The following is a 27,434-nucleotide window of genomic DNA, read 5'->3' on the forward strand; positions in this document are numbered from 1 at the left end:
TACTTAAATGGCAAAGGTGGGTGGGAAACCTGAGCAAATGTAGCGTGCCCAGTTCAGTCTTGTCCTAAATGTTGCTCTTAATAGAATAAGGTATTACACTTTTAAGGAGGAAGAATGTATCTATATTATTAACAACAGACACTTCCAGGTCCTAGAGACATGAACTGTGTTATGTTTCTAAAAGAATCAACTATCAGACAACCCCCCACATTAATAATTAAAAAAAGCAGCAACTTGGTGATAAAGACAGTGAGATGCAACTGAAATCGAATTATCTTGCAAGGGCCAAAGAAGTCAGGGGGCCCATGAGCCCAGAACCACTGAAGTTATTATTAATATTTAAAAAACCTCAATAAAAGACACAAAATGATGCACAGCAAACACACAGAAATGCTAAACAACTGAAAAATGAATGACCTAAAACAGTCCCCAGTTTTGCTTAATGACTTCTCCTCTTGGGCAGTGGTCCACTGTCTTATGATGATAAGCAGCCACAAGAATCTGGATCACTGACAAAGAGAGAACCTCACTCAGTAAGCATACAACATGTTGCTTGAATAATTTTCAGGAAAAGTGTTTTTGTTTTTGTGTTTTATTGCCGTCCAAAATGCACAAGAACATTGCCCCTGCTAAGGACCTGCTTAAGTAAAACATGTCTTTTTTATGAACTTACAGAAAGGAGAGCAACTTGAGCTAAATGCTCCCTCTCACCTTGTTTGTAAATGTTTTTGAATCGTATTTCTGAGACTAATTCTCTACTTAAAATAAACCTCCAAAACAAACCAAAAATGAAGGAACAGTGGGAACACGGGCTATAAAAGTGTACTGGTTAAACTGGTGTCTACTGTAAAAAAAAGTGTGTCTGTTTCTTGGTTTGGTTCACTTCAAGATGCTTGGTTCCTGTGGTTTCCATCAAACCGTTTAATAGTCTCCATTTTATACATTCCAGTAATTTTCCCCTGCAGAATTACCATATTCCAGCAGCTAATGGGCTCAATTTCCCAATTCATAGCTAATATGTATTCTGTCACTTCTTCTTTGGTTCATTTTGTTTGGACTATAATGACAGGTTTGCTTTGCAGATTAAACAACTGCAGCAGGTGGACTTTACTCAAGCATGAAAGATAAATACTTTCTCACTTAAGCCAATGGTGTAGTGTACTGCTTTGGAGATTGAGGTTTTGGCTATTTGCCTCCACTCTGGAATACTAGAAATACATTTTACAGTCAAGAGCATTTACTGACACTGCTTTTCCAGAAGAAAGCTGTTTCATGGTTAGCAGCAGGTAGGACTATTTGGAAGGTCTTTTCATCATGAAGCAAATTAGTCTGAGGTGTAACAGAAGTGCGATTCATGAAAATTTATAACAATGCAGGAAGACTGAGCTGTAACATTAAAGTCAGGAAATTTTTGGTTATATACAGTGGAGCATTTATAGTAAATAACAAACACTGCCTTAAACAGGGATCAACTTAAAAAAATACACAATCTCTGTCTATAGGCCTATAATCTCTTTCTGCCTGCATCCCACTGTCTTTCCAAAATCTCTCTCCATCTTTGGAAGTAGATTCAATAATGTGAATCATATGCTGCAAACTTTCACTGTCCGCTTAAAGACTTTTCTGTTGTTGACTCATCAAAAGTGAGGTTTTGTAGAGAATAAAAAAGAAAGCTTAAAGGAGAAATGGAATTCCTTCCTTCTTACATACCTCTAAACATATGAACAATCTCTGCTTGTGTCTACAGAATAATCTGTTTCACTGTTTTTCACAGGTGTTTATTGTCATTTTGACTAGTTGTTAAGCTTCAAGAGGACATGTCTTATCTACTGAGCGGGCAGTGCAGAGTCTTTAAAGCTTGAGTTCAGATAAAGCTTGCAGTATGTTCTTTGGTTGCAGTACATGTTGCCTCCTCTTACTGGTATTTCGATTTCCTTGACTGCAATAATACCACTACTACTACCTGTGTTGTGACAAACATTACAAAATTGTTCACAAAGCCCCTTGCTAATTTCACAGTGTTTGCCAGTGTTTTTCCTATAATTCTACAATGAAACATTCTCAATTCACTGTTGCTTTAATTCATGTCTGCCTTTTTCTTACAAAAATAATCTAGATCAACATCTGTAAAGGTCATACCAACATTGTGCTTCAGCACATATGAAATTACTGAACGTTTCTAGAAATTGGTACTAAATCAAGAGCTTTTTGTTGCTTTTTTACAACATTTCAAAAATGTTAAATCATTGAAGAACTAAATCCTGATCACCAGGGCTGGGTGCTCCTGTATTCCTGCTTTTGCTTTACCCACTGGGTGGTGTAACAGTTCACTCCTAAAGTCCATGACCAGTCTCCTTGGCTTCTATTGCTCTCCTTCTCTAACAAATGTCTCTTGTTAACCACACTTTGTGCGTTACAGTGTGGAAAGTCCAACACCTTGATCTCTTCAGCACTCCTCGCTTCAACACCAGAATCCTCCTGGTGTGTCTTTCTGCTCTTTAAGGAGGTCTGACTGCAGATCCCATTCTTCTTGGACACGGGCAGAGGAGGAAGTGAGAGAGCCTGGGATCTGGGTGAAGCGGCACAATAGTACATAAAGACAGAGGGCAAACATTTCCAGAAAAGTTAGCATGCTGTGTAAAATACAAATAAAATAAGAGAATACAAGGATATGCTTTTCACAACGGTTTACAATGAACTGTTTTTAAACTGTAAATAGTGCAAAAAATATATATCAAATCTTAAAATCTAAAAATCAAATCTTTAAAAAAATTTAAATGTTGTTTAAAAATGTTTATTCATTTTGATTTAGGATAGTATCCAAACATTTCTAGAAACTGCATTTAGAGATAAAAAATAACTACATATTGTAACAACCATCCATGCAGACATACATTAGCTGACTGAATTGCATAGTTTGACTTGAGCAAGCCTGACAGCAACTACAGTACCCAAGAACATCTGCTGGTACTGTACTGTACTGTACTGTACAAGTAAATTAAAATGTTTTAGGTACTTGTGATGCTCAGATGCAGAGACAAAAAGGACTTGCAGCAGATGTGGCCTCCACAGGACTCAAAATGCAGCATCGTGGCTAGCTGCTGGAACTTGGTACCTGCCAACCATCTAACAAATTCCTGCAAGTGAACTGAGGAGAGCTGGTGAAGCTTTAAGGCCAAATAGTGGTCACAGCAAATATCTTTTATTTAGGTGTTTTCTCTTTAGGAACTTTAAAATTAAGTTTATTCAAAATTAGTCAAAGCATTAATGTTTTAAAAGCGCTACTTCCTGCAGCACAATTGCCATCTCCCTGGTTCAAATCTGGCTAGGGAGCTGTGCTGCATGTCATACCCCATCTTTCCCTTCTTTTGTGTTTGCTCTTAACTATTACGTATGTAAAAAAGGTAGAAATGCTCCCCCTAAAATAGCTCCCTATTAACTTTCTTTTAGTGTTTAAAACCTGCTGTTTATTGTGCTGCAGCTGAAAAGCACATTAAACAGGAAAGTTGGGTATTCGTTTTTGCTGTTAAATATGTTGACATACACGTTGTTACCATGACCTGGTTAAAAAACATGACAGTTTATATATGTTGGACCCACACCAATCATAACTTGCCAGGCAATGATGAATGGGATTAGGGACAGACTTTATTGTTTCAAGGGACAGCACACAATTAATGTTTCCATGTGTAAACAGGGTGTTCTGACTCATAGAGAAGCTGGAATCAGTCATGATCACAGGCCAATTAGTTTTTCTTTTTCAACAGATGGTAAGAGGCTGATTGTGTAAAGGGCATTGTTTAAACACCAGTCAGCCACAACACTAATAGCACCTGGTTAATTTAATGTTGTAGTGGACAGGGCTCGGCATGGCTCAGCACTCTGACACCACAGCTGTGGTGTGTTTAGACACGTGTCATTCATAGGCAGCATTACATTCTCAGATCCTGACCACTGTCCACCACAACAGAGACTGTGGCTGATCTGTGTGTGTGTGCTAAACTGGCAATAATGTCACTATAATAAAAGCAAACATCATTTCTATTTGACTGCTCAGTGTTGAAAGTTGTGTGTGACGAGCGCTTGTTAAAGTCAGTGTGTCACCCAGTTTTCCTCCCCACCACTTTAGTGTTTGCTATAGGGGGATTTGTTGGGTTTTCTTTGTGTTTCTTCCTATTGTTGGTGAAATGTGTTTAGATTAACTTTGTGAATTGGCTCTATTTAAAGTTGAACTGAATTGAAAAATGTCCTTTAGAAGCCGGAACATGCTCTCATGAAATGTTGGAAATTTGGGAAGCTTTTATGATATCTGCTTTTTGAGTCTCTATAACCTCAGCATACTAACAACATGGTTCTTTACTGAGATCCACTGGGATTTTTATTGTACATGAACAGCTAGATGTCCACATGTCTAGTGTAGTTGTGTAAATACCTGAATTGTGGTGTGTGAAAACTGGCCACCCTGCGTTTGTCTGTGTATCCCGTTGGGTATGACTGATCCCCCACTGTTCTCAGACCTGAGAAGACAAAAAGGTACAGTAATAAAAATGAGGAAGGAGAGCGAGCTGCCTTGATTATTCACCCTAATTCATTTGGGAGAATAAATGGGTCTACATTATTCTATATTATTAACATAGACAAGAAGAATGTTTGTTAATTTTTTTTAATCATTAAACGAGGCCACATTATACATATATTTGGGTTCATATTTTTATTCTGGTGCTTTACTGAATAGTTAAGAATACACAAAGCACTGACCATGGATGCAAAATAAAGTGCAGTGGGTGCACACGACTGTGTACATTGCCTAATTATGAAAGTCTAATTATGAAATAACTATGTTTATGCATAGGACTGTTTGGAACGCTTTGAGAAAATCTCTGAAAAGTTTGAGAAAAGTTATGTCACAGCGTAGATAAAGCAGACAGAGACAGGAGATTGTTTTTTGTGTGATTTTGTCTTCATATGTTCAACTCAAATTTTTTATCCAAATCACCCTCTTGGAACTTTTTGAAGCTACACGAATCACCCAACCCTGTATTATTTTTGACCCCTCACTTTTACAACTCTTCTTCTTTCTTTGAAGAGCTAACTGTTTGTTCTCTTTTGATTGTTTTTAAGCTCAGTATGTTATTGCTACAGACTGATGACATTCTGTGTAATGTAGATAGATTAGGAAGATAAGATACATTGATAAAGAACATCCTGTACAAATCCTTTAGACAAGTACTGCATTATGTATATAATCTTTATAGAACAGAGTATTTACATGTACTTTATTAATTTAAAATAATTAAAAAAAAGATGTTAACAACCTGATTGAGTCTTACCTGGAAAGTGATTGTCCAGCAGCACAGCAGCTCTGCTGTCCATGTCCCCACTGTACAAGCTGCATCTGGCAACAAGACCCTGTTTGCTACCAGAGAAATGGCAAGAGCCAGCGAGAGGATGAGAAGAGAACCGAATATATGCAGTGCAGGGTAAAAAAGAGAAAGGGCAGGAATAGAAGGAATGGAAGTGCAAGCAATGGCAGTTAGGTAAGACAACAGAAAAGGCAAAAGGGGAAACAAAGGAAATAAAATACACCATTACAAACAGAGTAACAAAATATAACGAAAAATGCATTCATGGTAAATCAATAAAAGGAAACACAAAAAATAAAAAGCCACAGAATGAAAAAAAAAAAAAAAATAACCGTAAAAAAACCTGTAATGTGCAGCCATTTTTATACAAGCAGTCTCTCTGGTTGCTACTTCCTATGTGTGACAGTTGTGTGACAAAAGGCAATCTCACAGGTGCAGTTTTGTGGCAGAAATTTTAATTGGTTCTAAAACAAGCAAGCACATAAGACAGAGCCTTCTTGTTCCCCTCTGCTGTGCTGTCTAGCTAATGACTACATTTAAAAAGGCCTAAGAAAGTCTGTAGTTCTCTCCTTGTGTGAATCAAATAATCGTAACACAGCAGATTACCCTGCTCTATGCCAAAGAAACAGCAAACCCTATCTATCAAGCCAAAACACCACAGTCAGTCCTTTAAAGGGAAGAAGCTGCAGTGCAAGTCAGAGGCTGGTCAATGGTAGCCCAGCTGGGATCTATTAAGGGAACTGTCCAAGTATGATCAGACCATCAAACAAGATAAATAAGGTGGAATGGGTAAAGTAAAAAATAATGAAGAGGAAGGGGAAGACAGAGAGAGAGACAATATTTAGAAAACTGTTGTCAGGCAGAGCAAATAACCAGGAGAAAGTGTTGCATCTTTTGTGCTGAACTAGCATTGCTCTGCCAGGCTGAGCAAACCTGGCTCTGATACTGGTCCCCCACACTTTGTTACTCCACCACCTCATTTACAACGGGAATTAAGTACTGCATGGACATTTTAACATCAATAAATAGTAAGACATTTAAACTGGTATAGTATACAGTCCCCATCAGAGGTTTTGGGACCGTTGTTTGGGCCAATTCATTTGTTTTTGGCTTAACACTGACATTAAAATATGAATATGAGAGTTCAGAAAGGCAGTTTTTATTTTATAGAATTTTGATCTAGAAATATCAAAAATGTACATCGCCTTTTAATTCAGCGCCCTTTGAAGTTTTCAATTTTTATTTTTTACAACACTGAATTATGGTTAGTTTGACTTTTTTGAGAAAAGAAAACACTGAAAACAGTACTCAAAGTAATCCACATTGAAGGTCCAGTTACTGGAGAATTGTTATTGTGGGCCAAATTTAGACTATGAAGACAAATGAACACGGCAGAAAAAGCAGAGGTCAGTAGATCTATACAAATTCATTGGTCATTAAATATCTCTTGGAGTGTATGGTAAAAACCTTTCTAACTATTGGGACGCACTTTACACTGCTTCTTATTCACATACATACTCACACAGTGATGGGGGAGCTGTTATGCAGCTGGCCAATGCTCACCGGCAGCAACTAAATTGGCTTCAGTGTTTTTTCTCAACGACGCTTTGACATGTGACCGGAGGAGCCGGGGATTGAAACAACAACTGCGAGACACAGGTATAAAGCTACCTAAACTGCTCAAGGAGAGTTACTTTAGAAGGAGTGAATAGTTCTTCATCAATTATTATTATTATTTATATATATAAATTAAAAAGTGAAAACTCCTAAGAGGGTTAATACTATTTATAATCAATCATAATCTAATCTAATCTAATCTTGGTTTAAGGTTTGAATTTTACCAGTGAAGATTGTATTTATTGTTAAAAGGATAGATTAACATAAAGAATAGACAGAATAAAGCAAGCCAATCTGAAAAAGTGCTAGACTCATTGCACAAACATATTTCAAATGTCCTAAAAAGTTAGAAGCTGCTGATCTACTAAAGAACATACACAGAGCATGTCAGGAAAGTTCAACAATCAGTTACATCATCAACAACCTTCACAAAGCAGTGTGAAGGTATCACAATCCACCATTTAAAGAAAACTTTGTAAACTAAATAACTAGGAGAGGCTTTGTCATGCAGTTAGACAATGATGTCTGGTTCCTGTGGTCGGCTCAGAGGAAGGGGGAACGATTGGCAGTCTCACCTTTCCCAAGTGCCACGGCCGCGGAGTGAACGTACACAACCTGCGGCTGCTGGATCGGGCTCCAGCACCTGCTAGTATAGCCCTGATCAATGCTAGATCGTTAGCTAAGAAAACCTTTATTCTAAAGGATTTCTTTATGTATCGTCGGTGACAGTCGGTGAGTTCAGTGCTTTTTGTGAACTTTTGGCACTTGGTTGCAGGTATTTTACCTTCCCAAGGACATCTGGTTGTGGGGGAGGAATAGTGACAGCTTTGAAATGAACATATTTGACGTATGTTCTAATACTTGGGAATTTCAACATTCATGTGTTTTGTCCTGAAAAGCCGTTGGCCAAAGGTTTTTAAATGACATTGACACTTTTAATCTTGTACAGTTTGTGTCTGATCCCACACAAGAACGTGGTCACACTTTTAATCTTGTCTTGGGTTTTACAGTTTTTAAACTTGAAGTCTGTGATCCTGTTCTCAGACCATGTGCCTGTTGTATTTGACATAACTGTCACAAACCTCATGTTTTATCAAAAACCATATCCTCTGTCCTTAATGTCCCTCAATGAACCTGTCTGGAGAACTCTGCTGAAGTGTGTGAAAACTTGTATGGCACTCGGGCCCTCATTAGTTTTGACCCTTCTATCTCTGTCAGATGCTCTGCTGTTTTGACCAGTTTGAGCTTGTTAGTCCAACTTTTTTGGAAGAAATAATTGGTCATATGAAGCCTGCTGGATCTCCTAATGATCTGATTCCACCTCCTCTAGAGGTCTTCCCCACTTTGGTTCCATATGTGCTCAATGGTCTTACATAACAGAGAGAAGCTTCTGTGCCTGTGTTGGACCTGCACAGTCTTCCACAGAATCTCTCACATGTGGAATGCCTCAAGGGCCCATTCCTGGGCTACTTCATTTCACCCTGTATTTACTTCCTCTTTGTTCAATTCTGCAAAAACGTCGCATCTCTTTCCACTTTTATGCAGATGATAGTCGAATTTATGTCCCACTAAAAAACAAAAATGCGTACTCTACAACACAACTCTTAAAGTGCGTTGAAGAAATGAAGGCATGGATGTCAATGAATTGTTTGCACTTCAACAATAAAAAAGACTTGATGCTGTTTTGGCCTAGGGATGCCACCAAAGTTCAGGTTGACCTGGGTTTTTTAGGTCAGTATTTAAAACCTACAGAAACAAACCTGGGTGTGAGACTGGACAGTGAACTCAAACTTGATGCACAGATTAGTTAAGTCCACCTTTTATTTTTTTTGGGACAACTAGCCAGAGCAAAATCCTTTACTTTTCTGCATCACTTTGAGATTTCAATCTATGCCTTCATCACAACTCGCTTAGACACTTGCTTGGCTTTTAACAAGTACAAAAAAATCAAGAGCAATTTACTCCGATCTTGGCATCACTTCATTGACTCCCAGTTCCTAAAATTCTTCTTCTTCTTCTGCTTTTTTTTTTTTAAATATATACACATGGTCTAGCCCCATAGTATCTGATATTGTCTGTTCCTTTAAAGGTCCTATATCTAAACTTCTTTTATGTATTACTATTTGTTGAATAGTCACAGTATACATGGCAGGACACCACAAATGAAGGAATTACTTTCCAAAAACAGTATTGAAGAATGCCTGCAGTTTGCCCCCTTGATTCTCCACAACACTACTGGGAAAACATCTTGTGGACAGATAAAATGAAGGAAGACTTGTTTCTAAAGAACACACAGCACTATATATGGTGTTTTAAGACAACCACATTCTAACATGAAAACAATATCCGAACAGTGATGTACAGTGGAGGGAGCTTCATGATTAAGGGTCTAAAATTCCTTCTAATTGTTGTGCAGGTCTAATTCACAACAAGAAAGGTGGTTCAACTTGTTATGAGAACAGTTGCCATTAGTTTATCCACCACCACTTTGTGGCAGTTCATCACCTTCAAAATATTGTGTTTGTTGACATTTGAGCCTTTATTAAAGATCAGAACAATTTATACAGAAAACCAGGAAATTGCAAACCATCCCATGACTTCTTCTAGCACTTTTCTACCTGCTTTCTTCCTCCATTCACACACTTACCAATAAAAGCAGAGCTGCCATGCAAGCTGATAGACTGACCCCCAGGAAGCAACGTGGGTTTAGTGTCTTATCAGAGGACAGGAGGGGCTAGAGACTGAATCTTCAACTATCTCCTGAGACACAGCTGCCCCTTCATCTGGAATTTGGTTGTGTCATAGGTTTGGTGCAGTTATTGAAAACAATGGATTTGCAACCAAAATATTACTTTATTACTCTGATTTACATGAAAACCATCTATTAAAACCTAAATCCTGTTCAAATTCATGTTTTATTTTTTTATCCAAATGTTTACTTGCAATTCCAATACTTTCAGAGGAGACTTTTTACTGGGGTCCAAACCCAGTTCAACTTGGTAAACTAAGAACACTGACGAGGGATCTGTACTATCAGCTATTAGGGCTTTAAAATTGAGTAAGTCTTTATTTGTATGTTTGGCACAGAAGCTCAGACAGACAGATCCAGCTTCACACCATAACTGGCTGTGGACTGCAGCAAAACATGTCTTAATAAATATTTTGGACTCTAAAATCAGAATTTATGCCTATATAAGGACAATGTCTAAGATCATCAAGATGAATTTAAACCATTTGTGTATGATACAGGATTTATTAAAATAACTAAAATGTTTCTGCATTCTACTGTGTCATAATCTGTACCCAGGCATTCCTATCAGCAATTAGGCCTATATTCTCATTGTACAGTACTCAGTACTTAGGCAGCTCTACACAACCAAACATGACATGGGAGTATAACATGGTATGCCCAGGAATTATGAGTTATTTCATAAATGAACTATGGGAAATTGTATGTAACGAAAACAGCTGCCAAGTAGAATCAGAGCACTCAAAAGCAGATCTGGCATATACCTTCACAGAGTAACAGCCACTAAAGTTCTTTTTTAAATACTATCTGTTCATATTGTGTACAGTGGGGACTGACAGAAAACATTTTCCCACATTTTCATTTCCATACAGGTGTCAGCTTCATCACTCTATACTACACTCTAACACACTGTACAGTCTACAGTTCCACTACAATGTTAAATGAGCATTTCTATCCTGCTTCAAGTTAAATAAAAATTCTTTTTAGGATGGTTTATCCAGACACAGATCACAGTGAGAGCTCAAAATGTACTTAGAGTTGACTGTACTTAGGACTGCTGCTTCTTACCTGGTTCTTCTTGCTCTGCAGCGCTCGATTTGAGGAGACTGTGGGTTCTGGTCCCTGTTGCTCCCAGGGGCAGAAGCTAGGGCGGCTTGAGCAGGTGCCCTGCTGGGAGAAGATCCCACGCTGAGGGAGTGGGAGTACTGGGAGGATACCAACCGCTGGGGAGAGTGAGGAGGAGCGAACGGCCAAGGAAGAGCCCGCTGCTCTTGACGTACCGCTGGATTGGAGAAGACTTATATATTGTGACTTGATTTAAATTCAAACTGAAAGAAGCGTTTGTCTCAACTAATGTTATAAGTGACTAATCAAAGAGAACAAGCTGTTCCAAAATGGCCACCAGAGCAAAATGGATATTAAATGTACAGACATAATTGCTGATTTAGAAGAAGAACAACTTCTTTGTCATTGAGCTCAGCTGATTCTCTCCCAATATTCAAAAAACAGCTGTAAACTGAACTCTTCCGCATTTTCCTATGCACTTAAATCTCTTGCACTTGTATCTCGTGAACTGTGAACACTTTTCTGATAGGACTTTGCTTTGATGTTTTCTCCTTGACTTAGATTTTTTGCTTGCCTTGTACCTCACTTGTAAGTCGCTTTGGATAAAGGCGTCTGCTAAATGACTAAATGTAAATGTAAATATACTGTATACATATTGCATGTATATGTTACAAGAAAACTCTTTCTCTGCGTTTAACCCATCCCCCTGTGGGGAGCAGTGGGCAGCCACAGGGCAGAGCCTCGTGTCTAACGCTTGGTGGGTAGAATGGGATTTGATCCTGCAACTTCTGCATTCCATCCTGCTCTACCCACTGAGCTACCAGGCCGCTACCAGAGCCCAGTGCTGGACGAGGGTCTAAAGATCAAGGCCAATGAGCTTTTGCCAATTAATCTCATTAATTATGATATGTTGCTTTATACTATTTTTGTTTTGTTGTTCAAGTCACAACATTTTTTAAACACTGCTGCTATCAAATTGAAAATACTCTGATTTAGTTAGAAAAAACAATTAAGCTTCCACATTGAAATTATTTGCAAATCATTGCATTCTCTTTTTAATTACATTTTACACAGTAACATTTCTCTGGGGTTGTACGTAAAAGCTCTAAAAGTGTCTCAAACTACCAGAAAAACTATAATAACCCGAATAAATTTGGGACACCAAGTGTTTAGAGTGTGGACACACTGTTTTTCCTCACCATGTGTTTATTGTCGATGTGTGTGGCCAAATGAAATGAATGTTTACCTTCTCTCTCTATTACAGAGTACGGTTTGATCTCTCCATCTGGCTTTTTTAGGGGAACCTTTCTCAACTGGGCCACTGCGGAGACAAACAAAATTAGCCAAAGGAAAAAAACTGTACATGACAAGAAAAGAACAGTATTTCCTCTGCCAGTACTATAACCTTATCAAATGGAGAAGGCTGGAACACTGGCTATGAAAGCCTAAGTCAACAATATGGACAACTTGTGACATTATCATTCAAAGACTAAACATATGGCAATCTTTTATTTAGCCATGGGAAATAGTTGTTCTTGTTCACAGTTGTTTCTTTACCAATCTAAATACCCGAGTTCGATACTTAGCCCGTGTTTCAAATAGGGTTTTAGCCTAGATGCTGTTTTAGTCACACTTATCAAATTGAGGGATGTGCCTTTGAAACAAATAAATTAAACCCTGTTGAAAATGACTGGCAGCCTCAAGCACCAGCCATATTTATTTGTGAAATAAATAGTTATCATTTTCCCAATTATGTACCACTTTATGTTAGTCTATTACATAAAATCCCAATAAAATACATTTACATTAGTGGTTGTAAGGTAACAAAATATGGAAAAGTTTCAAGTGGTATTAATACTTTTCAGGGCACTGTATATAATTTGGTACTTATTACAAAGGAAATGGAGAAAGTGTTGCAGTTAAAAAGAAATACGGTAGCTTGTATGTACATTTTTAATGTAAACAATATGTCTAAACCTACATTGTAATTGCAGTTGGTAAATATCAATATCACTGATGTTACTGTATACTACTGTGATTATTGGTACAAAATGCATGGCTTTGTCCCATGTCCCATGAAGCAGAGCTTCACTGTTGTTGTTGCTGTTGCTCGAACTGTAAAAAGGTATTTCTTTGATAAAGGCAAAAGCTTTTGGAATCACAGGTGTTACAGCCAGTAGAGACAATTAAGTGGGTTTTAGTCATTTAAAGTTAAAGTTGGGGTTCGTTGTCTTCCTCAAGGACACTTCGACATGTGACCAGAGGAGCTGGAGATTGGTGGACAACCACTCTACCTCCTGCACCACAGTCACCCGTAAACATACTAAAATGCTAAGAGTACCATGACACTTTATCTACGTGGTCTTTCAATATGTCTGAATATGTCTGAAAACAAACTTATAGGATTCACAGACGTATTAAACTGTGATTTTGTGTGCGTCTGCATGGAGGCTTGTTTTGTAAGCTAATAGCTGCGAGCAGATCTTTCTTTACTTTTTGTTTTCTGCTATAAAGCAATTAAAGCATTCAATTCCAAGCCGGTGGCAAACAGCAAAGCTCAGTGCAGAGGCTACCAATCTTCTTACCAATGGTCACTGTTTACAGTGATTATAATAATGTTATATGAATGTCACATAAACAACCTTATTGACTTTTAACGAACTGACAGACATTTAGAGACATTGTGGGGGGGGGGGGGGGGGGGGGGGGGGGGGGGGGGAATAACAGGCAAGTATTATTTCCTGTCAGTAAGGTGTGGTCTAAAGGAGTTTGAGGTGGTCTACAGGTTGTGCATCTCTGTGAATTTACTGACATCTAGGGAGGTAGGTTCTTTATATGCCATTGTCTGTAACACAATACATATATTGTACCTATGGATAGAATAAATACAAGCAAGGGCAAGAGCATAATACACATAATATGGATCTAATTGTGGGACAAATGAAGTGGGATAAGATGCTGGGGATTTATGAGAAAATAAAAAAGATAGAATAGTCCTTACAAAAAGCTGTACATCCCCTGAGCCGTCAGAGGAGAGATGGGTGAGCCTGGGAAAGTTTAGTAAAACAGAAGATTTTGGAACTGGAATAAAAGCAAATCACCTTTCTAGGGTTGACTGCCTCTTATTTGTAGACTTACAGTACATCTCTCTATGGAGGGTGACCATTTTCTGATGCCAAGTGAGTGGTTATTTAAAGTTGTAGCATGCAAAATGTTTTGTGTAACTGAACTTGATAACACAAAAGTATTTGGGTGCTCTGAAAGTGGGCAGCTTCACGGCACCTAAACAAAGGTAATCAGATTTAAGGTTGATATGGAATTCCAAAAATGCGAACCAAACACAGGTTGAGCCGGTAAAGTCAAAGTAAAAGCCTTACCTGCTCTGTTGAGGAAGAAGCCCTCAAATACAACAAAGTTATTGACCTGGGTAGAATCAAAACAAAGACAAGCTAATTAAAACTGACCTTAGTCTAAAGGCATTAATAAGCAGCATGATACATGTGAATTACCCTTTTTTATATTAAAAATACCATTAATGGCATTAAGGAAACGTTTTTGTTCGTTAGATCTTGAACAATGCATTACAGTGAGTACTCCACGGGTTAACATTTAATTTGAAGTGGCATATATTCTGTTTAAAGTTATAAAAACAGTCACATTAGAAATTACAAACCCTTTACGCCTTTACTGTATTGTATATTTAGCAAATTAATAAAAAATCAAAAACTGAAAACCATCATTACGGCAAGCATTCAGACCCTAATCCAATCGTTTTTACAAGCCCCTTTGGAAACAATTACTGCTTTGTTTCAGCTGTTTGCTTCAGATTATGGATTTATTGAAATGTTGATGATCATCACAAACTCAGCTATTTTGCACTATGGAGCTGGTTTTCTTAAAGAATTTCTCCATTCATTTGCATCCATTCATCCATCCAGTTTATCCCATTCAGGGTCGTGGGTGGCTGGAGCCCATGCCACCTGTCTTTTTTTCCCCCATCTTAATTTTTCTTAAACAATCTCTCTCTCTTTATTATATATATAAAAAACATATACAAACAAACATATATACAAACATATATACAAACATATATATATATATATATATATATGTGTGTGTGTGTGTGTGTGTGTGTGTGTGTGTGTGTGTGTGTGTGTGTGTGTGTAGGTGTGTATATGTGTGTGTGTGTGTGTGATTTGTTAGGCTGGACAACAGATTAAATTATAATTAATTAAGATTAAATAAACCACAAACACTCAAAAGCAGCAGACAAAAACTGATTAAAATCACTGACCAGTAGTCTGTGGATGCACATCAGGGAATTACTGAAACTGAGGTATATAATGGATATAAAGAACAAACTCCTTGATCCTCCTCTAACTCTAGCCTCACGCCTAAAGCTCAAATCATACTATGATAGAAAAATTTGCTTCAACAAGATAAATGAAGCCCAAGCTGTGTCTTTGCTGCTTTACGTGTTGTGTGGCTGTGTAGTGCCCTGCTGTTGTGTGTTGATGACTAAACAAGTTTCATCTTTGGGAATTAATAAAGTTATCTATCATCATTGTTTCTCAAATTAAACAGGAGAAGTTTGGGTTACGGGAACAATGTAAGTTGACAAATCCAGTAAATATCTTCCAAAGTTGGAGTTATTTTAGTACAAAGGTTTTCTTTGTGTTAGGCCTGTAACAGTATTGTGCAGTAGTGCAGAGAATGTAACACAATGAGGGTCTTTGTACTTAAAAGACTGTAACTTTGGAAAGCATCCACTTAATTTAATTAAGTCATACTGCCTCATATTACTATCAGACACAAATCTATGTATTTTTACTTAAATACGTTTACTATTTAACCTCTTATGACCCTGTACATTGCTTTAAATCCTTAGACAGACCTTTTTGTTTTTGGGCTTTTTATGTTTTCCTGAAAACTTGGCGCAAAGTGCATTTGCAATTAGACCCCAAAGCTATTCAATAAACTACTTAAAAAAAATATTGTAAAACTCTTGTTAAAACATACTTTTACTCTACAAGCCTGCCCTGATTTTATTTGATTTAAATGTTCCAAATTGTATTGATACGTCTACATTTAGGTTCTTCTACCATAGGGTCGGAGGTTTGTGCCCCGCTTTTCCCGACCACATGTGTCTCTGGGCAACACCCTGAAACCCCAGCCCATCCCCATCCAGAGCTATGCATTGCCGGTAAAAGTAGAAATTGGGAAAAGTTGTATCAAGAAGGGCATCCGGCGTAAAAACTGTGCCAAATCAACATGTGGACAAATGATCCTTTGTAGCAACCCTGAACTCACAGGATAAGCCAAAAGGACAATCCATCAATCAATAAATGTGCCTCTACATGTAATTGACATTTCATAGCTTTTGTAAATATTGTAAGGAAAACTTTATATTAATGTGGCTTGCTTTCCAGAAAGGGCAGGGTTTTCAGAAATAGATTCAACACCTTGATGTTCCCGATACTTCTTTTTGTCTTTGTACTCTATGGCTGATTTGATGAACTCAGTGCTTGCGATGCACTGCGAGGTGTGGTCATGTTGTATGTGTATATGAATGTAAAAGAAAACTTTAAGACTTCATTTGTTTGAACGTTTGTTTGGGGAGGTAGTACACATTTCTGCCACAGGGTGCCTCGTCACCCAAGTAAGATAGTGAGAAAACAGACCACTGTCGCCCGTCTCATAATTTTACTGTTGTAAACAGGTCACAATTCAAAATAAATCATCTCTAGGAACAAGAATGTATATTCCTTTCTATTGTTTCACAAGGAAACTTGTTTTATTTTTTGGGAACATGATGTGGCCCTTAAGGAAGCTAGGTTAGCTTAGCTAGTTAAACTTGGTTGGTAAATGTGTTTAAGTGTGTACATTGATTTGGACTTGTTTGTTTGACTGCTCTACTTCCTGCAGAGCAGTCACCCCTAACGTGAAAAATTGAAATGAAATCTTCTTTTCCTTTCGGCTTTCCCCTTCAGGGGTGCGTCAGCAAATTATGTGCCCCCATGTAACCCTATACTCTACATCCTCCTCTCACACCAACTAACTTCATGTCCTCTCTTAGAACATCCATAAATTTCCTCTTTGGTCTTCCTCTAGACCTCCTGTCTCTCCTCTAAACATGTCCAAACCACCTCACAATATGAGCTGTCCCTGACACCTGATGTATTAATTCTTGATACTTTCCATCCTCGTAACTCCCAAAGAGAACCTCAACATCTTTAGCTCTGCCTCCTGTCTTTTCTTCAGTGCCATTGTCTCTAAGCTGCACAACATCGCTGGTCTCACCTCCATCTTGACTACTTTTTCCTTTTATTCTCACTGATACACTTTTATCACAAAACAAACCTGACTCTTTTCTCCATTGTCTGACCTGCTTGTAGATGAATCTTTCCCCCTTTTCCACAAACTCTGTTGCTATGAACCGTTGACCCTAAGTATTTAAAATCCTGCACCTTCTTCACCTTTGCTCCCTGTAACCTCACTGTTCCACGTGGGTCCCTCTAATTCACACATGTATTCTGTTTTTCTGCAGCTAAGCTTCATTCCTCTGTTTTCCAGAGACCTCCACCTCTCTAGATTTTCCCTTCACCTGCTCCCTGCTCTCACTACAAATCACAATGTCATGTGCAAACATCATAGTCCACGGAGATTCTTGTCTAACCTCATCTGTCAGCCTGTCCATCACCAGAGCAAACAAAAAGGGGTTCAGAGCCGATCCCTGATGCAGACCCACCTCCACCTTGTCCTCCCGTCTCACACCTACAGCACAGCTTCTCTGTACTTCTCCATCAGCATCCTCAAATAAAATACTGCATCTGTTGTGCTCTTTCTAGGCATGAAACCATATTACTGCTCGCAAATGCTTACCTCTGCCCTTAGCCTAGCTTCCACTACTCTTTCCCACTTCATTGTGTGGCTCATCAGCTTTATTCCTCTGTAGTTGCCACAGCTCTGCACATCTCCCTTGTTCTTAAAAATGGGCACCAATACACTTCTCCTCCAGTCCTCGGGGATCCTCTCAATCTCCAATATCTTGTTAAACAAACTAGTCAGAAAATCTACTGCCACCTCTCCTAGACACTTCCATTCCTCCACAGGTATGTCATCAGGACCAACTGCCTTTCCGCTATTCATCTTCTTCAACGTCCTCTTCACTTCACTCATTCATTCATCAACTGTTCAAAGCACTGCTCCCATCTCACTCTCTCTCTCCACCCTGTACAAATCCACCTCTCCCTCCTTATTGTCCAACCTAACATACAAATCCTCATATGCTCTTTGTTTGGCCTTGGCCAACTACTCTCCTGACCTGACTACTACTACTACTACCTGACTGGCCTGACTACTCTCTTCAGTTGTCTGGCTACACTCTCCCCTAACAATACTTTGCAGTCACTGATCTCTTTCAGATTATGTCCACATAAGATATAGTCAACCTGAGTGCTTCTACCTCCGCTCTTACATTCCTCCCCTTTCAGGATAACTCCTACTCCATTTCTCTTTCCATCCCCACCATGGTAAAAAAAACTTGAACCCTGCTTTAAACCATGCTACCGTTCCACCTGGACTTCTGGACACACAGTATATCCACCTACCTTCTCTGCATCATGTAAACCAACTCTCTAGCCTTCCCTGTCATAGTCCCAACATTCAAAGTGCCCACTCTCAGTCCTACAAGTCATCAGCCCTCCTGGCTTTCCTCTTCCCTCAATGTCTACGAACACACCTTCCTCCTCTCCTTCAACCATTTCCACTAGCACCCTGTAGGTCAACAGCACCGGTGGCGGTCGTTGTTAACCCGGGCCACGACTATGGAAGGCAGATTCGGTGTGGAAGTCATGTTTCGCATGTTTAATTTGACAATCATTTAACATGAGATGCCCTTCCTGACACAGCTCTCTGCATTCATCCAAACTTAGAACTGGCACAAGAAGACACTGGCTTGCGCCCCTCTGTGGTTGCATTGACAAAGTAAATGGTGCAGATACAGTTGTTGAAAAAAAAAAAACAAACAAAAAAGAAAACATACCAGTCAAGCAGTCTTGTTTTTTTTTTCCATTTGTAAATGAAAAAAAAGACTGGCATGGTTTGAGTCCACCAATCACCAAATGAGAGAAAATCTTTAGAATGAATAGCCTCCGATCCCTATAATAGATTTCCTGATTTATCTAATCAATGTCATGGTGCCTAGTATATATCATTTACAGTATTATATTAACTGTTTTTTAACTATGTTTTTATGTATGTATGCAAGTACACAATAAGTGAATTTTTGCACTACCCTAGACTTTGATTTTTTTACTCATCTCTTACCAACTCCATTCCTATGTTTCCCTTCATCATTTATCTTCGTCTAATACGGTATTTCCTTTAATGACTCATTACCAGTATATGCACCTTTAGAATGTGCATTTCAGAGAAAGTTAAAAGTAGAGGTAGAGCTGGTGTCTAAATATAACTATAAAAATTACAGTGTGTGTGTGACAAGATAGAAGACATTTTCACACTGTCAAGATCACAGAACATGTTATTTTGCTCCTCTGAGAAAAAGTAAATTATTAAAGAACTATTTTGTACAACGGGAAGTCAGAGTTGTTTTGTGAGAGAATAAATCACTAACACAAAAACTGCAGACTGTACCTGAGGAACACTTTCTGTCAGGCAGTAATGCTTTGCCAGGAAAGACAGGAATTTGGGCGAGGGCCTGTCGTAAGCCATCGTCACCGGCTCTAGATTCTTGTGCTAAAGTGGATAAAGAGACAACGTATGGATAACATGATAAGCAGCACATAGCAATGAACTGAAGACTTAATCTGTATTATGAGTAGGAGATTACTGTGTTACAGGTTTTTCAAGGTTCCTGATGTCCAGTTGAAATTTTCAGATGAACCATAAAAAGCTAAAAATAAACTCTTCATAGAAATATTTGTACAAATGTTTAATAGTTTTCTATGCAAAGGTACTATCGTTTTTAGTGTTTAGCATTTTGTGTGGACCACTAAGTGTATTGTTTTCGAGTGGGGATGCAGGCTTTTTACCCTGCATCCACTGTGGAAAAGGTAGAAACATGTTTGCCTTTAGCAGTGTCAAACTAGTTTGCCCCAAACATAGCAGGATCCTTCTTCACGTGTTATTATACTTTGAGCCACATGTTGTTGTAGCGTCAGTATACCTCTACTCCTTTAATGCCTTTGCTGATTTCTTTAGATTTTCCTGCAATGAGGGCAAAAATGGTGGCTCTAAAGAGAGACCCTAAAATATAGCCAAAGTTCTGTCCCTTATGAAGCTTCTAAACCTAGGACTCTCAGGTTATTTTATAAAACACTGAACTTGAAAAGTTCTAAAGTTTTCACCCACCGGAATTCTGATGTTGAATTAAAAATATGAAATAAAATAAAAATGTTCCAGTTTACCTGTGGGAAAATTACCTTTGTTCTGGCTTAAACAGATATTTTAAGTTACTTGCAAAAATGTATGGTAACATAAAATCTGGTGTATAGACTTGTTTTTCCTTTCTTAAGTGCAAGAGTTTGTTAAATTCTGGACTGAACTATAACATGCAGATATTGCAACTGGCCTCCAGAATCCAATTTTGGTTGGGCTATAATTAAGAATATCATTTAAAAAAACTTCACACTGTATATTAACTGTTCTTAAGTGCAAGAGTTTGTAAAATTCTGGACTGAACTATAACATGCAGATATTGCAACTGGCCTCAAGAATCCAATTTTGGTTGGGCTATAATTAAGAATATCATTAAAAAAAACTTCATACTGTATATTCACTGTAATTGCAGGGAGGAAAACAGGAACCACCCTTCTTTTTGCAGACAAAGGGTCTGAGCAGTCACAACAACATCCTTCATATCAGTGTTTCATCACAAGATTTGGCTTGGCAAGCAGTCAAGCCCACATATTTCTCATATTTTGAAGAGAAGTGGATGAAAGAGTTATTATAACACTAACAACACCCTCCACTACACCAAGTCTAGTCATTTGGCCCGAATGCTTCACCTGCAACATGAAGTCAAACAGCTCCAGCCCATAGCCATGTCGCTGCAAGTTCTCTGCAACGTAGAAATCTAAAACACACAGTGGCTCTGCCTCTATGTGGACACCCTGTCGGTCCTGTGGGGAGTACAACAAGTACACAACTACAACTAACAAAGGAAGTTCAAACATATATAAAATCGGTGACCTGAAAAAAAAACATAGACTGAAGAAAATAGGTGACGTACCAGCAGAAATAACTTCTTGTAGCCAACTTTGAGGAATCCCACAACCACACCGCGTCCTCTGTATACGGGAGAAGAATAGGCAGCATGGTTGGATTGTGATATACAGAAGAATTGAGTGAAATGTAATGAGCAAAACTCTGAATAAGTTCTCACAACACAAGTATCAAGCTAGTGTTTCATTTGGGCTATTTAAAGCAAGCTGCTGCCAAGAGAATTAAACATACAGTAGTCTCATTTATGTTTCAATAGTACAGTACATTAACTGTAACCACAGTACAGTGTGACTCGGTGCTGGTGAGCTGAGCAGGTTCAGCTGAAAAGCTGATCAGTCCTCACTATCTGTGTATGTGTGTGTGTGTGTGTATGTGTAAGATGTACCCATTGCTCTCTCCATCCTTCAGCAGGTAGAGTTGATGCTTTTGGGACTGCAGCTTGGATGCACTTGTTATAGGTGCTGGAAGCTGTTGAGCCTGTGGAAAGCATTACTTCACATGGGTGATGGGTACAAAACTGAACCACCATTATCGTTATAATTACAACATTATTATTACAAAATTTTTAATAATGGTGCAGATACACTGCTTAAAATTAGAATTTCAAAATATTAAATGTTGTCTAAACACAAACATACATCCAATATCTGTCACTGCTTATCCTATTTGGATCGTGGGGGGGTGGAGCTTATTCCAGCCATCATCGGGCAAGATGTGGGGTACACTCTAGACAGGTTGCCAGTCTATCTCAGGGCCACAGACATACACAGAGAGACAACCACTGGTCCTCAAATTCACGCAGGCAATCTTCGATTCACCAATTAACCTGACATGCATGTCTTTGGACTGTGGGAGGAAACCACAGTACTCAGAGGAAACCCATGCAAGCACAGGGAGAACCTACAACTTTCTAGGTGTGAGGCAACAGCACTAGCAGCACCCCAATGTTGACTCTAAAAACAAACACCTTTAAATAAACATTTAATAGCCCCAGTTTGCTTAGAATATTAATCAGACTTTTGACATTTTGACTTAATTCTGATGCCATGTTTCCCAGTGTCAGCTGTATGTGCGCTTCAGTGGATAGGACTTCTGAGATTTGAGCATTGTACTTAGGATATAACAGCAATTGCCACACATTAGCTTCAATTTAATTTAGAACTTAGAAATAGTGCAAAATCTGACAGTGATGGCAAGACATTCTGAACAATGCTACGGATTCAATATACAGGGTGTAGAAGAGGTTATGGTCCAAGTACAATTATATAGAGGTGTGGGCAATTGTGCAATAGAAGGACAAGTGTCAGAAGACATAATTTGATGCATTTTAGAACAAATATATCAATAGCAGATAACTATACAGGAAAAAATCCAAGTGTGGCCTAAACCATTTGTACAGTCACAGGGATGGTAAAGAGAAGAGACAGAGCATATTCACAGCTCAGCAAGTCATTGATCCAGTCATGTAGCCCTGAGATTACAATGGGTACATTCAACATTATAATGCTCAATGCCATACAACACAGAAAAAGTGAAAGGTCAGGACTCGCAGTAGTGTCCAGTCAGTCATTGTAACTGTGTAGTTACAGAAGTTACAGGAATCAATATTCATTGGTTGTATATCTATAAAAACTGTATGTCAGTAACTCCCATACCTATAAACCCACCTTTGCTGAGGCTTTCCCAAGTTCATCAATAACTGTGGCTGTGTTTGCTTGAAGATCCGGCCTACAAAGTTGAATACAGTAATGTTAGAATATGGCTGAATAAAGACCAATTGTCAAAAGAACAACACAAAGAGCTTTTTTGTATTTATAGTTGCTTTCCTCCTCTACATCTTTCCCATAGTATAACTACATGCAGGACCCTAGGTAGCCCATGTGTGTGAATATGTTTTATCAAGACAACATTTGGTCAGGTGTTTTACTTTTACCCACTTTCTGAACGCTTCTACACCGCCTAAATTGGCAGATTTCCGAATAGGGTTTGGAATTGCATGTCTCTGAAGCGGTTGTTGGCCGTAAGTTGAAAAAGAAAAGGGAAAATCAGATGATTACGTTTACTTACCTTCCTGCTGTTTTACGACCTGCAACAAGGTTCTGGTCCAACACGGTGACCCTTTCGGAAAATAAGTGGTTTATATCAAAAGGAAACTCCATATCACCTCTCAGGCAGATGAGCTGCACAGCGATATCGTAGCCTAATATCAAGCAGACGGAATACAGCCAATCCCAGTGGCTCAAGATGATGCTGCACTAGCTAGCTAGCTAATAACTAAGCTAGATAGCCTTTAGCTATCTCACGTATCAAGCTGATTCCTCAGCGCAAAAAAAGAAAAAAAAAAACAAAAGTTAGCTAGCATTTAGCTACTAACATCCCGCTGAAAGTACCATTTCACCGTTGCATAGACGGAATTCGAGCGACAGTGAATAATGCTCTGTGTAAGTTAAAAGGACCGGCACCTGCTATTTACACCGGTACTACTGCTCCATTGTGTCTCTCGCTACGAGACGCTCCCTGGCAACGTAAACCGTAATGGTTGTAAGAGTCAGCTGCTTCAATTTGCTCTATGACTACAGAACTAATGCGACGTTAATTATCATCTCCTTTAACGGCTCACAGCAAGACAAAAAGTTGTTGGAGAAAAACTAAATCTTTACACCTAACAGCTGTTTCCCAAAATGATTTCGCCACAGTTGTTAATGAACACGTTGTTGTCATTTTACGGTACAATGGCAGAAGACAAAAGGAGCCTTGATTTACAACTTTGCTAGGAGAGCTTCACTGTATGCAAATGAGCAATTACGCTATTCGTCGTCCTCCTCCTCCAATAATAATAAATAAAACAATACCAATAATTTTATTGGGTTAGGGGAAACTGACTTTTTATCTTGCCAGTTACCGTATTGGTATCATTTGAATTGCACTTCAATGCAAAAACGCAATTCTGTGATGTAAAATTACATATTAATGTCGCTTGTATAATGTTGTTGCAACTTGAATAAATAATTTGCTAGTGTTGCTCTTCTATTAACTGAATCACATTCCTCATTACTTTCCAATTGTCAGTAAAAGGTATAGCAGCAGGCTATTTAGGAAACTAAAGGGGTTCCATTAGCTGCTTTGTGACATTACGCCAATTATCACAATATAATAATTTATTATAATTATTATTTATATAATTATATAAATTATTTATTATAATTTATAATCATTTATTTGCAATAAATATATTTTTAGATCAGACTACACATCAGACTACACACCTTTACACTGCTTTCTTCTGCTGAGTCAACTCGGTGGTGCTTAGATCAGAACTGTTATTTTATATTATTTTTAACCTACTATAAATAAATATACCATGCTCTAAATACATTTCATAAAAGGTGATATAAGGTCATTATTGTGAAATTTGAAAAAAGAAAACAGCCTCCACCATCTTTCTAAATGATAATATTGGCTACAGTATGAGTAAGTATGTTAATGGTTCAGTTGGACAGACTTATAAATGGTTTGCACTAATATAGCCCTTTTCTAACTATTGGTGCTCAAAGCACTTTACGCTGCTTCTCATTCATCCATTCATCACACACACACTTACACACTGATAGGGAGCAACTAAGTTGGGTTTCATTGTTTTGCTCAAGAACACTTTGACATGTGACCAGAGGAGCCGGGGTTAAAACCAACAACTGTGGGGTTGGTGTACAAATACTCAACGTTCTTGCACCAGAGCCACATCTATTTCATTTAAAAACTGTTATTGTAAAATAATATCTAATAAAAGATGGCAACAGTAGCTAATTCATTTTGTATCTAAACATACAAACAAGTTTAGAAGTATGACCACTATACAGTACAGTGCAATAATTTGCAATGTAAAACCATTTTTTAAATTATTGCTGACACTGTCTGTTATGTGTTCTATAATTAATTCTGCAGCTGAGGTTTACTATTTTAACACATCTAACTTATAAGAATGTTAGGGGACACTGTGTTGTGTTGCATTCCAACACACAGAACAATGTTAGCAACCAGTATAACCACATGGTGGTGCTACAAGTGAATATATGTTGAGGAAGAACGTGTTTAGTACTGCAAGATTTTCATAATATCACAGGGTCCAGAAATTATATCATCTATAGTATAATGTATATAATTAAGTGGTATAGTATGGTTTTTAGTATAGTATAATTTTAAAATGTATTGCTCGTTAATACTTTCGTTGTGCTTTTCCCATGAGTATAAAACAATCATCATCTAGGTATGCTACAAGTATTACTGGTATCAGTAGTAACATGAACAAGCTGACATTATACATTGGTGACATAATAAAAGAAAATGAAATAAAAGTTAATAAAGATATTGAATAGGCACCCTAATCAATCAATGTGAATCATATGCTAGGCTGTGGCCTCACAGTCCCACAGGTGCACATTTTACAATCAAATACCTGGTTGACCATCTTTCTAATAAAATTTTTATACAAATCTTTCAAAGGTAACTCTATAGATGATGCTTTTTGTGGAACAACACGTTATTTCCACATTTGTTGATGTTGGTTTTTCCATTTCTTTTGTATACCTGTTTGTTGTTTTAACAGTAGTCATAGATGTAACAGTCATAGTCTGAGGAGCAGTTGCAACAGGACATCAGATATTAGTTTGGCAGGCGCAGACAATTTTATTTGTACAGGATGTACGCGTGAAACAATAACAAAAAAAAACAGTGACAAGGAACAAATAAACTAAATACTAAATACTTTAAAGAAATTAAATACTGATAAAGAAGAACTACTCATATTTAAATTTTCTAATGTATTTAAAGCAATAGTCAACTGAAATTAAATGTCTAATTAGGCAGTTGGAAGTTTAGTTCTAAATCAATGCATTGTAAATCATCAGGAATTTTGTGGAATCAGCTTGTATTTTTAAATAACTTTATAATTTAATATAAAGATGTTTAAGCTAGTTTAAACTAAATGTTCAAGTTTTTATTGTCAGAATTTGTAAACCAGAGTAGCTCCTACTTTCTTTCAATTTGAGATTATGAGTTAAACAAACATCTGAGAGTTCACTCAGTTCATTCAAATGAAGTTACAATATGTACAGTAACTTTAACTATTCCTAGCGTAAGTCTCAAAATGAGTCTACTTCTCCAATCCTCCCTCTATGCTACATATTGCAACGTTAAATTAATAAAGAAGCAAAATGAGTGTATTGTTAGACTTGCCAGCATTCATCCATACATTAGGTAAGAATTGAAACTAAAGATTAATCAAATACATTGTTTTGTATACTGCCACTGTCATAAAGTTTATTATAGAAAATGATAAAGACTACAAATAAACTGAAATATTTTTATGTGTGCCAATATTTAGCTTAACCATATTATATAAATTAACACATTTCAATTAAAAATGGCTGAGGTTTACAAAAAAAAAACATGATTATACTGTCACAAATTTGTAAGGGTAAAAACTTAAGCAGCTAATTAACAAACCTATATGATGCAAACCAAGACAAGTGTTTACAATACATGTAATATTTAATGAAGATAAAATTTACTTAGCAGAGTTTAAAATTGTTCAGTGGTCATTTTGAAATACATCTTGGCCACCTAATGAATTTTTACTTACTTATCTTAGCTGTATGATTATTTTTTTTTTTATGTTTAGAGATGGCTCAACACAACACAGCTGACAATTTTGATTTGTCTAAATAAACAGCTTCCTGCTGGTTGTGGCATTATGACATTTAAAACTGTTGGCCATAAAACTACGTTTTATCACAGCCAGCAGCCAAAGCATTATTTCAACCAGAAGCAGTTTTAGCACAAGTAGTTTTTTTTGTTTAGCCGAAGAGGTAATAGTGGAATCATTCTGTATGTTAAGGGAGAGTACAATCCTCTGGTGGAGTTCTAGAAAAGTACGTTTTGTCTTTTGAAATTACGTAATTAAAACATAGTTAAATAAATATGAATTCAGTCCATAAATGTTAGTAGCGATTATACAAACATGGGCTGAACTGTTGTGATATATTGTATCACTTCTCCATGAACGTGGAAAATGCTTTTATGTTGCAATTAACCTAACAACAGGAACAAACAATATGTATACGCAAGAGCTCAGTGGTTTACTTCAGAAAGGAGACAGGAAACCACAGCATTTAGAGCTTTATTCTTTCAACCTGAGTTTCTCCACCTCCAAAAAACTTTCAGTAACAGACCTTGTAACTCTAACACCCACTCTCTTCATCCTCACCGAGTGGATTATCAAGGAGGACAGGTACATAGTTTCACTTCCTGCCTTGCCTCATTATCCAGCAAGTGTTGCCTAACACTGGTGTTTCCCTTTTTCCAAAAAGTTCACACCACATTATGTTAGATTCATATGC

At 37.7% G+C, this 27,434-nt stretch overlaps 1 protein-coding gene across 5 annotated transcripts; it reads right to left on the minus strand.

Moving 5' to 3' along the window:
• Window positions 1-380: 380 nt before the first annotated feature.
• atat1 (alpha tubulin acetyltransferase 1) lies at window positions 381-23,707 on the minus strand. Of its 5 annotated transcripts, XM_067509815.1 has the most exons (13): window positions 23,107-23,707; window positions 22,707-22,767; window positions 21,425-21,516; window positions 21,047-21,104; window positions 20,823-20,936; window positions 19,450-19,551; window positions 14,172-14,217; window positions 13,796-13,841; window positions 12,041-12,115; window positions 10,798-11,011; window positions 5,331-5,416; window positions 4,433-4,517; window positions 2,326-2,569 (listed from the first exon to the last, which is right to left on the minus strand). In XM_067509815.1, exons 1-13 carry the CDS (start codon window positions 23,196-23,198, stop codon window positions 2,462-2,464), a joined length of 1,179 nt encoding a protein of 392 aa, XP_067365916.1. In that variant the 5' UTR covers window positions 23,199-23,707; the 3' UTR covers window positions 2,326-2,461. The 5 variants fall into 5 exon arrangements, with proteins under 5 accessions (XP_067365897.1, XP_067365905.1, XP_067365916.1 ...); XM_067509796.1 differs by lacking the exon at window positions 13,796-13,841 and having other exon boundaries at window positions 381-2,569; window positions 23,107-23,704; XM_067509804.1 differs by lacking the exons at window positions 13,796-13,841; window positions 20,823-20,936 and having other exon boundaries at window positions 381-2,569; window positions 23,107-23,705.
• Between the last annotated feature and the right edge of the window lie 3,727 nt (window positions 23,708-27,434).

This window comes from Channa argus, chromosome 1 (genome assembly GCF_033026475.1).
Source record: "Channa argus isolate prfri chromosome 1, Channa argus male v1.0, whole genome shotgun sequence".
NCBI classification, from domain to species: domain Eukaryota; kingdom Metazoa; phylum Chordata; class Actinopteri; order Anabantiformes; family Channidae; genus Channa; species Channa argus.

Excerpts from the sequence above, each read along its gene's own strand:
- atat1 (XM_067509796.1), bottom strand. The coding sequence starts at position 23,198 with ATGGAGTTTCCTTTTGATATAAACCACTTATTTTCCGAAAGGGTCACC. Across the intron at positions 21,105-21,424 it reads AAGGATGGAGAGAGCAATGG|AGGACGCGGTGTGGTTGTGG; the intron begins GTACATCTTACA and ends TCCCGTATACAG. Across the intron at positions 14,218-19,449 it reads TGACAGAAAGTGTTCCTCAG|GTCAATAACTTTGTTGTATT; the intron begins GTACAGTCTGCA and ends GATTCTACCCAG.